The sequence below is a fragment of the Apodemus sylvaticus genome, chromosome 1, assembly GCF_947179515.1.
Source record: "Apodemus sylvaticus chromosome 1, mApoSyl1.1, whole genome shotgun sequence".
Taxonomy (NCBI): domain Eukaryota; kingdom Metazoa; phylum Chordata; class Mammalia; order Rodentia; family Muridae; genus Apodemus; species Apodemus sylvaticus.
The window spans coordinates 49,773,771-49,790,211 of NC_067472.1; the positions used below are offsets into that span (position 1 = coordinate 49,773,771).

The window sequence follows — 16,441 nt, forward strand, 5'->3', positions numbered from 1 at the left end:
CTTATCTTCCATTAGATTGAGTGTATATGGTTTCATGTTGAGGTCCTTAATCCACTTGGACTTGAGCTTTGTGCAAGGTGAAAAATATGGGTCTACTTCAATTTTTCTATATATAGACAGCAGTTAGACCAGGATCATTAATTAATTTATTTATTTATTTATTGACAAATACCTATTATCCCAGCATTTCTTTATTTGATGTATTCTTTATTTACAGTTAAATTGATTTTACCTTTTCTGAGTCCCCACTCACCGCAAGTCCCAAAAGCCCTCTTCCCTCCCCCTGTTCCTCCATTTACTCCTTCCCACTTCCCTGTTCTGGTATTCCCCTATAATGTTGCACTGAGTCTTTCCAGAACCAGGGGCCACTCCTCTGTTCTTTTTGGGCATCATTTAATATGTGGATTATGTCTTGGGTATTCCAAATTTCTAGGTTAATATTCACTTATCAATGAGTGCATACCATGATTGATCTTTTGAGACTGGGTTAACTCACTTAGTATGATCTTCTCCAGTTCCATCCATTTGTCTAGGAATTTCATGAATTCATTGTTTCTAATGGCTGAATAGCCCTCCATTGTGTAAATATACAACATTTTTTTGTATCAATTCCTCCCTTGAGGGACACCTAGATTCTTTCCAGCTTCTGGATCCTACATATAAAGCTGCTATTAACATAGTGGAGCATGTGTCCTTATTGAATGCCGGGGAATCCTCTGAGTATATGCACAGGTGTGTTGTAGCTGGGTCCTCCAGAGGTGTCATTCCCAGTTTTCTCAGCAACCTCCAGACTGATTTCCAAAGTGGTTACACCATCTTGCAATCCCACCAGCAGTGGAGGAGTGTTCCTCTTTCTCCACATCCTCACCAACACCTGCTGTCTCCTGAGTTTTTGACCTTAGCCATTCTGGCTGGCGTGAGGTGAAATCTCAGGGTTGTTATGATTTGCATTTCCCTAATGATAAATGATGTTGAACATTTCTTAAGGTGTTTCTTAGCCCTCCGAAGTTCTTCATGTGAAAATTCTTTGTTTAGCTCAGTACCCCCACTTTTTGTTTTAATATTTTTATTTTCTATATTCTTTGTTTACATTCCAAATGATTTCCCCTTTCCCGGATGCCCCCTCCCCATATGTTCCATAAACCTTCTCTCCATCCATTCTCCAATCACCTCCCTCCTTTTTTTCTCTGTCCTTATATTCCACTTCAGTGATAGATCAATCCTTTCCAGGATCAGGACCTTCTCCATATTTCTTCATGGGAGTAATTTGTTATGCGATTTGTGCCTTGGGTATTCAGGGCTTCTGGGCTAATTAATATCCACTTATTAGAGATTGGATTCCATGTGTATTCTTTTGTGACTGAGTTACCTCACTTAGGATGATATTTTTCATATCAAACCATTTGCCTAAAAATTTTGTGAATTCATTGTTTCTAATTGCTGAGTAGTATTCCATTGTGTAACTATACCACATTTTCTGTATCCATTCATCCTTTGAGGGGCATCTGGGTTCTTTCCAGCTTCTGGTTATTATAAATAAGGCTGCTATGAACATAATGGAACATGTGTTTTTATTGCATGCCGGTTGTGGTGGCGCACGCTGGTAGGATTTGCTGAAGGAGGCAGAGGCAGGAGGATCACTAGTTCGAAGCCAGCCTGGGGTACCCCACTTTTTAATGGGGTTATTTGGTTCCCTGGGTTCTACCTTCTTGAGTTCTTTGTATATATTAGATATTAGCCCTCTCTCAGATTTAGGGTTGGTGAAGATCCTTTCCCAATCTAATGGTTGATGTTTTGTCCTTTTGACAGTGTCCTTTGCCTTCCAGAAACTTTGTAGTTTTATGAGGTCCCATTTGTCAATTCTTGATCTTAGAGCATAAGCTATTGGTGTTCTATTCAGGAACATTTCCACTGTGCCCATGTCCTCAAGGGTCTTCCCCAGTTACTTTTCTATTAGTTTCAGTGTATCAGGTTTTATGTGGAGGTCCTTGATCCATTTGGAGTTGAGCTTAATACAATGAGATAAGAATGGATCGATTCGCATTCTTCTGCATGCTGACCTCCAATTGAACCAGCACCATTTGTTGAAGAGACTATCTTTTTTCCACTGGATTCTTTCAGCTCCTTTGTCGAAGATCAAGTGACCATAGGTGTGTGGGTTCATTTCTGGGTCTTCAGTCCTATCCCATTGATCCGCTTGCCTGACATTGTACCAATACCATGCAGTTTTTATCACTATTGCTCTGTAGTAAAGTTTGAGGTCTGGCATACTGAATACCCCTGAATTTCTTTTACTGTTGAGAATAGTTTTTGCTATCCTGGGTTTTTTGTTATTCCAGATGAAATTGAGAATTGCTCTTTCTAGCTCTATGAAGAGCTGGGTTGGGATTTTGATGGGGATTGCATTGAATGTGTAGATTGCCTTTGGCAAGATGGCCTTTTTAACTATATTAATCCTGCCAATCCACAAGCATGGAAGATTTTTCCATTTTCTGAGATCTTCTTCTATTTCCTTCTTCAGAGATCTGAAGTTCTTGTCATATAGGTCTTTCTCTTGTTTGGTTAGAGTCACCCCAAGATACTTTATGCTGTTTGTGGCTATTGTGAAGAGTGTCATTTTCCTAATTTCTTTCTCAGTCTGCTTATCCTTTGAGTATATAAAGGCAATTGATTTGCTTGAGTTGATTTTGTAGTCAGCCAGTTTGCTGAAGTTGTTTATCAGCTGTAGGTATTCTCTAGTAGAGTTTTTTTTTTTTTTTTTTTTTTTTTTGGTCACTTAAGTATACTATCATATCATCTGCAAATAGTGATAGTTTGACTTCTTCCTTTCCAATTTGTATCCCTTTGACTTCCTTATGTTGTCTAATTGCTCTAGCTAGGACTTCAAGAACTATAATGAAAAGATATGGAGAGAAGGGGTAGCCTTGTCTATTCCCTGATTTTAGTGGGATTGCTTCAAGTTTCTCTCCATTTAGTTTGATGTTGGCTACCGGTTTGCTGCATATTACTTTTACTATGTATAAATATGGGCCTTTAATTCCTGTCCTTTTCAAGACTTTTAGCATGAAAGGATGCTGAATTTTGTCAAATGCTTTTTCAGCATCTAATGAAATGATCATGTGTTTTTTTTTTTGTGTGTGTGTGTCTGTTTATGTAGTGGATAGCATTTATGGATATCTTTATAGTGAACCATCCCTGCAAGGCTGGGATGAAGCCTACTTGATCCTGGTGGACGATGATTTTGATATGTTGTTGTATTTGGTTGGCAAGAATTTTATTGAGTATTTTTGCATCAATATTCATAAGGGAAATTTGCCTGATATTCTCTTTCTTAGTTGGATCTTTGTGTGGTTTTGGTATCAGCATAATTGTGACTTTGTAGAAGGATGTTGGGTAGTATTCCGTCTGTTTCTATTTGGTGGAATAGTTTGAACAGTGTTGGTGTTAAGTCTTCTTTGAAGGTCTGTTAGAATTCTGCACTGAAACCATCTGGTCCTGTGCTTTTTTTGGTTGGAAGCCTATCTATGATCCCTTCTATTTCTTCAGGAGTTATGGGTCTATTTAGATGATCTATTTGATCCTGGTTCAATTTTGGTATTTGATATCTGTCTAAGAAATTGTCCATTTCCTCCAGATTCTCCAGTTGTGTTGAGTACAGGCTTTTGTAGTAGAATTTTTTTTGAATTTCCTCAGTTTCTGTTGTTATATCTCCCCTTTCATTTCGAATTTTGTTAATTTGGATACTTTCTCTGTGCCCTTTGGTTAGTCTGGCTAAGAGTTTATCTATCTTGTTGATTTTTTCAAAGAACCAGCTCTTGGTTTCGTTGATTCTTTGTATGGTTCTCTTAGTTTCTACTTGATTGATTTCAGCCCTGAGTTTGATGACTTCCTGACTTCTCCTACTCCTGGGTGAATTAGCTTCTTTTAGTTCCAGGGCTTTCAGTTGTTCCTTTAATATTTTAGTGTATGGTCTCTCGAATTTCTTTTTGGAGGCACTCAAAATTATGAGTTTTCCTCTTAGCACTGCTTTCATTGTGTCCCATAGATTTGTGTATGTTGTGCCTTCATTTTCTTTAAATTCTAAAAAAATTTTTATTTCTTTCTTTATTTCTTCCTTGACCAAGATATCATTGAGTAGAGTATTGTTCAGTTTCCATGTTTATGTGGGTTTTCTGTTGTTTTTATTGTTATTAAAGAACTTTTACTCCATAGTGATCTGATTGGAGGCATTGGATTATTTCAATCTTCTTATATTTGTTGAGGTCTGTCTTGTGACCAACTATATCATTGATTTTGGAGAAGGTACTATGAAGTGCTGAGAAAAAGGTATATTCTTTTGCTTTGGGATGAAAAGTTCTATATATATCTGTTAAATCCTATTGGTCCAAAGCTTCAATTACTTTCACTGTCTCCCTGTTTAGTTTCTCTTTTCCTGATCAGTGCATTGATGAGAGTGGAGTGTTGAAGTCACCCACAATTATTGTGTTAGGTGCAATGTGTGCTTTGAGCTTTAGTAAAGTTTCTTTTATGAATGAGGGCGCCCTTGTATTTGGAGCATAGATGTTCAGGATTGAGAGTTCTTCTTGTTGGATTTTTCCTTTGACCAACAAGAAGTGACCTTCCATGTCTCTTTTGATAACATTAGGTTGAAAGTCAATTTTATCTGATATTAGAATGGGAACTCCGGCTTGTTTCCTGAGACCATTTGCTTTCAGAATTGTCTTCCAGCCTTTTACTCTAAGGTAGTTTTTGTCTTTGACACTGAGGTGTGTTTCCTGTATGCAGCAAAATGTAGAGTCCTGTTTATGTAACCAGTCTGTTAGTCTATGTCTTTTTATTGGGGAATTGAGTCCATTGATGTTAAGAGATATTAAGGGGTAGTGGTTATTGCTTCCTATCATTTTTGATGTTAATTTTATACTTGTGTGTTTATCTTCTTTTAGGTTTGAGGAAAGAAGCTTAATATCCTGCTTTTTCCAGGGTATAGTTTCCCTCGTTGTAATGGTGTTTCCCCCCTATTATCCTTTGTAGGGCTGGATTTGTGAAAAGATATTGTGTAAATTTGGTTTTGTCATGGAATGTCTTGATTTCTCCATCTATAGTGATTGAGAGTTTCGCTGAGTATAGTAGTCTTGGCTGGCATTTGTGTTCTCTTAGAGTCTGCATGAGCTCTGCCCAGGATCTTCTAGCTTTCATGGTCTCTGGTGAGAAGTCTGGTGTAATTCTGATAGGTCTTCCTTTATATGTTACTTGCCCTATTTCTCTTACTGCCCTAAGTATTCTCTCTTTGCTTAGTACATTTGGGGTTTTGGTTATTATGGATGGGAGGTATTTCTGTTCTGGTCCAGTCTGTTTGGAGTTCTGTAGGCTTCTTGTATATTCATGGGCATCTCTCTCTTTAGGTTAGGGAAGTTTTCTTCCATAATTTTGTTGAAGATGTTTTCTGGCCCTTTAAGTTGTTAATTTTCACTCTCATCAATGTCTATAATCCTTAGATTTGGCTTCCTCATTGTGTCCTGGATTTCCTGGATGTTTTGGGTTACAAGCTTTTGGCATTTTGCATTTTCTTTGACTGTTGAGTCCATGGTTTCTATGGTATCTTCGGCATCTGAGATTCTTTCTTCTATCTCTTGTATTCTGTTGTTGATATTTGCATCTATGTTCCCTGATTTCTTCCCAAGGTTTTCTATCTCCAAATTTGTCTCCCTTTGTGCTTTCTTAGTTGTTTCTACTTCTGTTTTTAGATCCTGGTAGTTTTTCTCAGTTCTGACATTTGCTTTTTTGTGTTTTCCTCTAATTCTTTAAGAGATTTTTGTTTCCTCTTTCATCACTTCTGCCTTTTGATCAAAGTTCTCCTGTATTTTTTTAAGTGATTTTTGCATTTCCTCCTTATTGGCTACAAACTTCTGACCCATATTGTCCTGAATTTCTTTAAGCAACTTTTGTGTTTCCCTTGTAAGGGCTTCTAGCTTTTGATCATTTTCCTCCTGAATATCTTTAAGAGATTTATTTATGTCCTTCATGTGTTCCTCTAACAGCATCCTTACCAGTGCTTTTAAATCCAACTCTTGTTTTTCTGGAATTGGGTTCAGATGCTGCCATAATGCCTTGGTTTCTGTTAGTAACGTTCCTATGCTTTCCTTTAGCCATCTAGTTCTCACTAGTGTTAGATGGTCTTATTGTCACTGGCTGGTGCTTCAACCTACTGTGGACCTTTATGGCTATTTCCATGACACTGGGTGACTGGGTTTCCTCTGGCACAGATTACTGATATGCTGCCTTCCTCTTTTGTGCCTTTGGAGCCCTGCTCAGTCTTGCCTCAAGAAATGTTATACTTGGGTTGTCAAGGTGAACCAGGTATTCTCAGACTGCTCTGTTATGAAGCAAAGATGGGATGTACGGGGTCACTCCCTCTGTTGATTCTCACGTAGGACACAGGCCCCATGACTGACTGGCTTGCAGATAAACTGCCTATATTCGCAGGTCCTGGGTGCAGGCAGATCCCTGGAGATTTGCACCCCCAGAGATCTTAAGCTCAGGATAATATAGTACCTAGTGATATTTTTCTGCCCTGTCAGGCCACGAAGATGGCCACAGGGAGCTACTCCCTCTGCTGCTCTATACAGAACACAGGCCCCAGCTGGGATATGAACAACCTGTGTGCTCAGGTCCTGGGTGCAGGCAGACCTCTGGTGGTTTGCACCCCCAGAGATCTTAAGCTCAGGGTGATACAGTACCTAGTGATGTTCTTTTGCCCAGGCAGGCAGCGAATATGGCTGCGGGGATTCTCTCCCTCTGCTGCTCTCCAGGCAGGACACAGGCCCCATGCTTGAAGGTCTGGCAGACGGAACCACCTATGTGCTCAGTTCCTGAGTGCAGGCTGACGCCTGGTGATTTGCACACTCAGAGCTCTAAAGCTCGGGGTGATACAGTACCTAGTGAAGTTCTTCTGCCCCGGCAGGCAGTGAATATGGCTGTGGGGATGCTCTCCCTCTGTTGCTCCAGGATCATTTATTGAAGATGCTTTGGTTTTTTTTTTTCCCATTGCGTATTTTTGGCTTCTTTGTCAAAGATCAAGTGTTTGTATATGGTTTTATTTCTGGGACTTCAATTCAATTCCGTTGGTCAACCTGCCTGTCTCTGTACCAATATCATGCAGTTTTTATCACTATTGCTTTGTAGTAGAGATTGAGGTCAGGGCTGGGGATTCACCAGCCATTCTTTTATTATTAAGGATTGTTTTTCCTGTCCTGGGTATTTGCTTATCCAGATAAAATTTCTTTTCTTTTTTTGTAATTTTTAATCTTGTATATATCTATTTATCTACTTATCTCTCTCTCTCTCTCTCTCTCTCTATATATATATATATATATATATATATATATATATATATATATATAATCTATCAATCTATCTATCTATTTATCTTAAACTGCAGATTTTATTCCCCTCTTGGTCTGCCCTCTGATTATTCCACATCCTATACCTACTCCCTACTCCCCTGTTTCCAAGAGCATTATCCCCCCCACCCACCCACACACACACCAGGCCTCTAAACTCCCTGGGGCCTCCAGTTTCTTGAGGCCTAGGTACATCTTCTCTAGATAAATGCAAACCTGGCAGTCCTCTGCTGTATAAGTGTTGGGGGCCTCATATCAGCTGGTATATGCTGCCTGGCTGGTGGTCCAGTGTCTGAGAGTTCTGATCCCTGGGTCCAGTTTAAATGAGACTGCTGATCCCCCTACAGGGTCATCCTCCTCCTCAGCTTCTTCCAGCTTTCCTATCAACAAACCACAGGGGTCAGCAGCTTCTATCCATTCATTGGGTGCAAATATCTGCGTTTCATTCTTTCAGCTGCTTGTTGAGTCTTTCGGAGGGCAGTCATACGAGATCCCTTTTTGTGAGTGCTCCATAGCCTCAATAATAGTATCAGGATCCCACTTTGTGCTGGATCCCACTTTGAGTCTGCCTCTGGACCTTCTATTCCTCAGGTTCCTTTCCTGTTCTATCCCTGTAATTCTTTCAGTCAGAAACAATTAAGGGTCAGAGTTATGACTGTAGGATGGCCCCACTCTCCCTCATTTGAAACTTTGTCTTCCTGCAACACTCTCAAGGAAGAACTCAAAGAAGATCTCAGAAACTGAAGAGCTCTCCCTTGTTTATGGATTGGCAGAATTAACATAGTAAAAATGGCCATCCAACCAAAGGGAATCTATAGACTCAATGAAATCCCCTTCAAAATCCCAGCACAATTCTTCATAGACATGGAAAGAGCAATTCTCATATTCTTATGGAAAGGCAAAAAACCAGAATAGCAAAACAATTGTTAACAATAAAAATGGCCATCCTACCAAAGGGAATCTATAGACTCAATGAAATCCCCTTCAAAATCCCAGCACAATTCTTCATAGACATGGAAAGAGCAATTCTCATATTCTTATGGAAAGGCAAAAAACCAGAATAGCAAAACAATTGTTAACGATAAAAGAATATCTTGGAGAATCACCTCAAACTTTACTGCAGAGCAATAGTGATAAACACTGCATGGTATTGGTATAGAAACAGATACATTGATCAATGGAATAGAATTGAAAACCTGGATATAAAACCACACACTTATGGATGTTTGATCTTTGACAAAGAAGTCAAACAAAACAATGGGGGGGGGGGTAGCATCTTTAATAAATGGTGCTGGTCTAACTGACTTTCTGTATGTAGAAAAAATGAAAATAGAACTATATTTGTCACCTTGCATAAAGCTCAAGTACAAGTGGATCAAGGACTTCAACATAAAACCTGATATACTGAATCTAATGGAAGAGGTTGTGGGAAAGAGTCATGAACTCATTGGCACAGGAGGAAGCTTCATAAATAGAACTCCTATGGCTCATGCTTTATGATCAAGAATTGATAAATGGAATCTCATGAAACTGGAATGCATCTGTAAGGCAAAGGACATAGTAAATAAGACAAATCAGCAACCTACAGAATGGGGGGAAAAGTCACTAACCCTTGCATCCAATGGAGGGCTAATATCCAAAATTTATAAAAAACTCAAGTAGCTAATCACCAAAAAGCCAAACAACCTAATCAAAAAATGGAGTATAGAACTAAACCAAAGTCACAATTGAGGAAGCACAAATGACTGAGAAGCACCTAAAACACTGTTCAAAGTTCTTAGTGATCAGAGAAATCCAAACCAAAATGACCCTGAGATTCCACCTTACACTAATCAGAATGGCTAAGATCAAAACCTCAGGAGACAACACATGTTAGAGAGGATGTGGACAAAGAGGAGCTCTCCTCCATTGGTGGTGTGATTACAAACTGATACAATATCTCTGGAAGTCAATCTAGAGCCTCAGAAAATTTGAAATAGATCTTCCTGAAGATTGAGCCATATTACTCTTGGGAATATAACCAAAAAATGCCCCACCATCCACATGGGCATGTGGTCCACTATGTTCATAGGAGCCTTATTTGTGATAGCTAGAAGCTGGAAACAACCCAGGACTCTCAGGACTCAAAGGGAGGGATCCTAGATGGCATGCCATGCTTGAGAGGGAACTTGTAGAGCCTACCTCCAGCAGAAAGACAGGTCATCAAGTGAGGGATAGGGTTGCTATCACACAGTCAAAACTTTGACCCATAATTGTTCCTGTCTGAAAGAACTTCAGGGATGGAAATGGAGAAGAGTCTGAGGAAAAGATGGTGCAGTGACAGGCCCAAAGTGTGATACAGATCAAGTGGAGGCTCCAAGTCCTGACACTATTACTGAGGCTATGGTGTGCTCTCAAAAACGGACCAATCATGACTGCTCTCTAAAAGACATAACAAGCAGCTGAAAGAGTCAGATGGAGATATTTATACCCAACCAAAGGATAGAAGCTGCTGATCCCTGTGGTTGAATCAGGGAAGAGCTGGAAGAATCTGTGGAGGAGGCCAACCCTGTAGAAAGACCAGCAGTCCAAATTAACCTTGATCCATGAGATCTCTCAAACACTGGACCACCAACAAGGCAACATACACCAGCTGATATGAGACCCCCCCCCCAACACATATACAGCAGAGGACTATCAGGTCTGATTTCAGCCAGAGAAGACTCACCTAACACTAAGAGACTGGAGGCCCCAGAGAATTTATAGGTCTGGTAGGGTAGGTAGGGTCATCCTTGTGGAGACAGTGGGACCTGGAAGAGGTATGGAATGTGCAACAGTCAGAGGGTGAACTGGGAGGGGAATAAAACCTGGAGTGTATAGAAAAGAGAAAGAAAGAAAGAAAGAAAGAAAGAAAGAAAGAAAGAAAGAAAGAAAGAAAGAAAGAAAGAAAGAAAGAAAGAAAGAAAGAAAGAAAGAAAGAAAGAGGAGGAGGAAGGAAGGAAGGAAGGAAGGAAGGAAAGAAAGAAAGAAAGAAAGAAAGAAAGAAAGAAAGAAAGAAAGAAAGAAAGAAAGAAAGAAAGAAAGAAAGAAAGAAAGAAAGGGAGAGAGAGAGAGAGAGAGAGAAAGACAGAAAGACAGAAAGATGGGGAGAGAGGGAGGGTTAGAGGGAGGGAGGGAGGAAGGAAGGATGGAAGGAAAGAAGGAAGGAAGGAAGGAAGGGAAAAAGGAAGGAAAGAAGGGCACAGAGGAGAAGGAGGAGGAGAACAAGAACAAGAAGAAAAAGAACAAGAACTACAAACCTGTGTTTCTGAAAGTGTTCTATTCATTTATTCAGAAGATGTTTTACATGTAAGATTTACAATGATTCATAATTCCACATGATGTCATTGAACTTAAAACTATACAAATACACTCCCTCATTTAAAAATGACAAACTTGTGTTTTACCAAGAATGTATTATGTTTCTGTTGGGTATTGTCTAATACCCATAAAAGAATAATCTTAAACATATTTTTAAAAAAACTTAAAGAATAAAAGAAATATTCACTTACAAGGTTACTAATTACTCATTTAAAAAATCTTTTTGATACCTACCATAGCAAAGTTATCTAATCAGGTGTCATTGACCACGGTTTTTCTTTTAATTTTTGATTCATTTTTTTATATTCCAGTCTTTATCTCCCTCTCAGTCTACCTTCTGTCTGTTCCACATCCCATACCTCCCCCAGACCCCCATCTCTGAGGGGATATCCCCACCATTCACCTCCATCCCAACAGACCTCCCCACTCTATGATGGTTATGTGCATCTGATCTCCCTGAATCAAGAACAAGCAGTTCTGTCCTGTATATGTGTTGGGGACCTCATATCAGCTGATGAATGCTGCCTGGTTGGTGACTCGGTGTCTGAGAATTCTCCAGGATCCAGGCTAGTTAAGACTGCTGATCTTCCTATAGGGTTGGTCTCTTCAGCTTCTTCCAGGTTTTCCTTAATTCATCCACAGGGATCACTAGCTTCTGTCCAGATCTAGACTAGATCTCTGCACCTGACTCTTTCCACTGCTAGTTGTGGCTTTTGGAGGAGCAGTCATGCTAGGCTCTTATTTGTTAACTCACCATACTATCAGTAATAGTGTTAGGCCTTGGGGTCTCCCTTTGACCTGGATCCAAAGTTGGACCTGTCACTGGACGTCCTTTCCCTCAGGTTCTCCTCCATTTTTGACCCTGAAGGAAGAATTATGGGTCAGAGTTTTGACTGTGGGGTTGCAACCCCATCCCTCTACTTGATGCCCTGTCTTTCTACTAGAAGTGAACCCTACAATTTATCTCTCTCCACTGTAAGGCATCTTATCTAGGATCCTTCCCTTTAAGTCATGAAAGTCTCTTACCTCCCAGGTCTCTGGTAGGGCCCCTGACCCACCTGCCATCTCCAGATGTTGCCGGTTTCCATTCTTAATGCTGGTCCTCATGGCTTTAGTCCTGTTCCCCAACACACAATACCTGATCATGTTTCCTTCTTCCCCTCCCTGTCCCCTTTCCTACCCAGGTTCCTCCCTCCCTCATCACCCCCATGACTGCTTTCTTAACACTCCCAAGTGAAACTGAGGCACACCCATTTGGGCCTTCAGTTTGTTAAAATTTTTGAGTTATTTGGATATTCTGTACATTTTTGGCTAATATCTACTTATTAGTAAGTACATAATGTGCATGTCCTTTTGGGAATTGGTTACCTCACTCAGGACGATATTTTCTAGTTCCATTCATTTGCCTGAAGAAGGCAGAATGTCCTCATTCTTAATAACTGAGTAGTATTCTATTGTGTAAAACCATTCTGTATCCATTCTTCTGTTGTGGGGCATCTGGGTTGTGTCCATCTTCTGGCTATCACAAATAAGGCTGCTATGAACATAGTGAAACATGTGCCCCTGTGGCATAATGGAATATCTTTTGTGTAAATGCCCAAGAGTGGTATATCTGAGTCTTCAGGTAGATCTATTTCCAATTTTCTGAGGAACCTCCAGACAGATTTTCAGAGTGGTTGTGCCAGTTTACAATCCCACCAGCAACAGAGGACTGTCCCTCTTTCTCCACATTCTTGCCAACATAAGCTGTCTCCTGAGTATTTTTGTCTTAGCAATTCTGATTGTTGTAAGGTGGAATCTCAGGGTTGTTTTGATTTCCATTTCACTGATCACTATAGACTTTCAACAGGTCTTTCAGTGCTTCTCAGCCATTTGATATTCCTCTCTTGTGAATTCGTTGTTTACTTTTATATTCCATTTTTATTGGATGTTTTCTTTATTTACATTTTGATTCATTTGTATGGTTTCATACTCATTAGCTTCTTGAATTCCTTATATATTTGAATATTAGTCTTCTATGGTTTGTGGGGTTAGTGAAGATATTTCCTCAATCTGTACATTTCTGATTTGTCCTATTGATTAAATCCTTTGCTTTACAGAAGATTTCCAAATTCATTAGGGACCATTTATCAATCAACCTTAGCGCCTGATCTATTGGAGTTCTGTTTAGGAAATGTCCTCCTGTATCAATGAGTTTTAGACTCTTTTCCACTTCTATTTTTCCCACTTCTATCTTTTTTACTTCTATTAGATCCAGTGTATCTGGTTTTATATTGAGGTCCTTGATCCACTTAGACTTGAGCTTTGTCCAAGGTGTCAAACCTAGATAGATTTTCATTTGTCTACATAAAGACTGCTTGTTACACCAGCACCATTTATTGAAGATGCTTTCCTTTTCCTGTTATATAGTTTTGGCTTCTTTAAAAAAGTTAGAGTCACTTCTATGTTGTGACTAATAGTTTAATTAGAAAGAATAGAAAAGCTACTCATAAGTCCATGCAGTAAATGTTAATAAAGTCTGAAGAGGATAGATCATGTGAGGAGATAATCTATGCAGTGAATGACAAATAGAATATAAATGAGCAGAGAAAAATTCTAAAACGGTAGAAGTAACAGAAAACATCAGACTTAAATTTAAATTGTAAAATTAAATATCAAGTGACAATTCAATTTACAAAATTTATTATTCAAGAATTTTATACATGTAAATGAAGAAATGTGGTCCTTCTTACAGCTTGGTACCCTTACTCATCTCCTTTTCCCAATGAAACTCTTCTTCTCAACAACTTTCCTTACAACTTTAATATCTTTTATGTGTGGTCTGCCTGAGTTAAAATAATTTTTATCTATGAGTATTATGAAAGGATTATTTATTGGAGCATGATCAAATTGATGAAAAATCATTGCAGAATCCATGGCTTCCAAGAGCACTTACTTTGAAAAACAGTGTTACTAGCTCCCAGAAAGACATCAGTTGGGCCATTTTGTTATTTTTTTTTCATTGTTTGTTCTCTTCTTCATCTTTTTGATTTAACAGTGTCTTGGTATAGAACTTAAATGAGTCTCACGCTATTATTAATCTATGCATATCAGCCTCTTTAGTGCTGAGACTCCATGGATTTGCAACCATTTGACAAGAATACTTTCAGACTAAAATATTAGTTAATATAGTTAAACAAAACCATAAAACTATTACACAAAGACAAAATGCATTTCATATTAAAAAACTGGCTTCATATAAGTCAATGTGTCCTCATTAATACAGCATTTGAACTTCTATGGATGGTCTGTATTATGTTCCTGTTTTACAAATATCTACATTAACACAAATTTAAAATAAATTGACAAAAATGATGCATTTTATAGGTCTATATTTTATTTATATTTGATTAAAAGCCAGCACCATTAACAGCACTCAGATATTATAACATTAAATATTTCTTTTACTATAAGGTATAGTTTCAGAAAACTGAATTCATTGTTGGTGTTCATAAGCTAGGTTCAGCAAAAGAACCACCAAAATGGCTGCTCAGTGATTAGCAGAAGGGTTTTATTGTATATAAGGGATAACAGCCAGAGGCAGCTGGAAAAGTCCTGAGCAGAGAGAACTAGAAACAAACTATATATAGGCAGGATTATTTGCAAGAGAATTAAACAGATAACAAAAGAGAGAAAGGGACAACAATGGGTATGAGGGAAGAGGAAACCCTGTGACCTGCAACAGCCTGGGTGTTATGATAGTGGAGGAGGAATGGAAAAGGTAAAGGGGGGCCTGGAGGCAAGAATAGATTTTGGAATGCATAACAAATGTATGTGAGTAGGGACTAAGAAAGTCTGGAAGTCAGCATGGACTTTGGTATACAACCACAAGCATAAGCAAGGAAAGTGGTCCTTTTGGCAAGCAGAAACCCATTTTCTATATTCCTGGAAAATGCTGGCATTAAACTTTTATCTCTCTGGCATAAATTCTTCTATAGCACAGCTTCAACTGCGCCTACATTGTTATTTACAGACATATTCACTGACCCTTGCAGTTTGGAAAATTGGAGGTTCCTTTCAACCTGACAGTTTTCAAATGTGATTCAAGACTAACAACGTGTCTCAATTAGTAAAGGTGCTGTTTGCAAAAGTGCTGAGAAACTTAGTTTGATCCTCATAACCTATGTGGTAGAAAGAGAGAATGATATGTCTTCCACAAGCTGTCCTATAATCGTTAAATGAGTGATACGGAATATGCTCCCTTCTCTCTCTCTCTCTCTCTCTCTCTCTCTCTCTCTCTCCTCTCTCTCTCTCTCTCTCTCTCTCTCTCTCTCTCTCTCTTTCACACACACACACACACACACACAAGCACACACACATGTGATAATTAGATGCATGGATTAATAGAAGGCAGATGATAGATAAGATAAATAGATGATAGATAGATAGATAGATAGATAGATAGATAGATAGATAGATAGAGCAACAGGTGGATGGACAGAGAGATAATAAGTCAAATTTCATTCATTAAAAAGGGTGTGAAAAAATGATTCAGGTATGGCATGTCTCAAATATGTAAAAATCAATATAATATCATTTTGTCCTGAAAATAATCTTTCTGAATGCACTCTTTACTTCCTTGTTCCTCAGGCTGTAGACCAGAGGGTTCAGCAGGGGTATCACCATGGTGTAGAACACAGACACAGTTTTGTCATTGTCCATAGCATGACTGGAACTAGGCTGTAAGTACATGAAAATTATTGTCCCATAGAAAATAAAAACAGCAGTGAAATGAGAAACACAGGTAGACATGGCCTTCTGATGTCCTGCAGCTGATTGCATCTTTAGAATTGTAATTAAAATCATTAGATAGGATATTAAGATGATTATGAGAGCAAAAAAGATATTGAAGCTAGCTACACAAACAAGAACCAGCTCATTTACATGTTTATCAGAGCAAGAGAGTACCATGACTGCCGGAATATCACAGAAAAAATGATGGACCACATCAGCCTTACAGAAGGAGAGACTAAATGCATCCCCTGTATAGATACAGGCATTCAGAAAGCCACAGGCATAGCAGCCTGCAATCATCCATACACACATACCTTTAGTCATGGTGCTAGCATAGTGTAAGGGCTTACACACTGCTGCATAACGATCATAGGCCATTGAAGCCAACAGATAATTTTCCACAGTAGCAAAACCTGTAACAAAGAACATCTGAGCAGCACAGTCATTATAGGACATGACTTTATCTCCTACTAGAAAACCAGCCATGACTTTTGGAGTGACACCTGAAGAGTAACAAAAGTCCACCAGTGATAAATTACCAAGAAAAATATACATGGGGCTGTGGAGGTGAGCATCAAGAAAAATCAACAGGATCATTCCCAAGTTCCCCACCAGGGTGATGGTGTAGATGAGGAGAAAAATGATAAAGAGCAGAAGCTGTAGGCCTGGGTCATCAGTAAGTCCCTGCAGGAAGAACTGTGTCACTTCTGTCCTATTCTCCATCAGAGTTATCAGAGAATCGATGGGTGATCTGCATCAAAGTGTCAAAGTTACAAAAAGATAAAGAAGTGGAATTGAACTTCACATTGTCAAAGAACATATAGTTTGTTTTTCTATAGAAAAGCATGAGCTTAAAAGAAATTATATTGTGAATTATATACAAGGCTATAAGTTATTGAATCTGTGGAATCTCCAACAGAGTTCTGCCT

The 16,441-nt window shown here is 38.9% G+C and overlaps 1 protein-coding gene across 1 annotated transcript; it reads right to left on the minus strand.

Annotated features, from left to right (window-relative positions):
• Window positions 1-15,311: 15,311 nt before the first annotated feature.
• On the minus strand, window positions 15,312-16,238 carry LOC127678164 (olfactory receptor 5B3-like). Its single transcript, XM_052172931.1, has one exon. The coding sequence runs from the start codon at window positions 16,233-16,235 to the stop codon at window positions 15,312-15,314; it is 924 nt and encodes a 307-aa protein (XP_052028891.1). The 5' UTR covers window positions 16,236-16,238.
• Window positions 16,239-16,441: the final 203 nt, after the last annotated feature.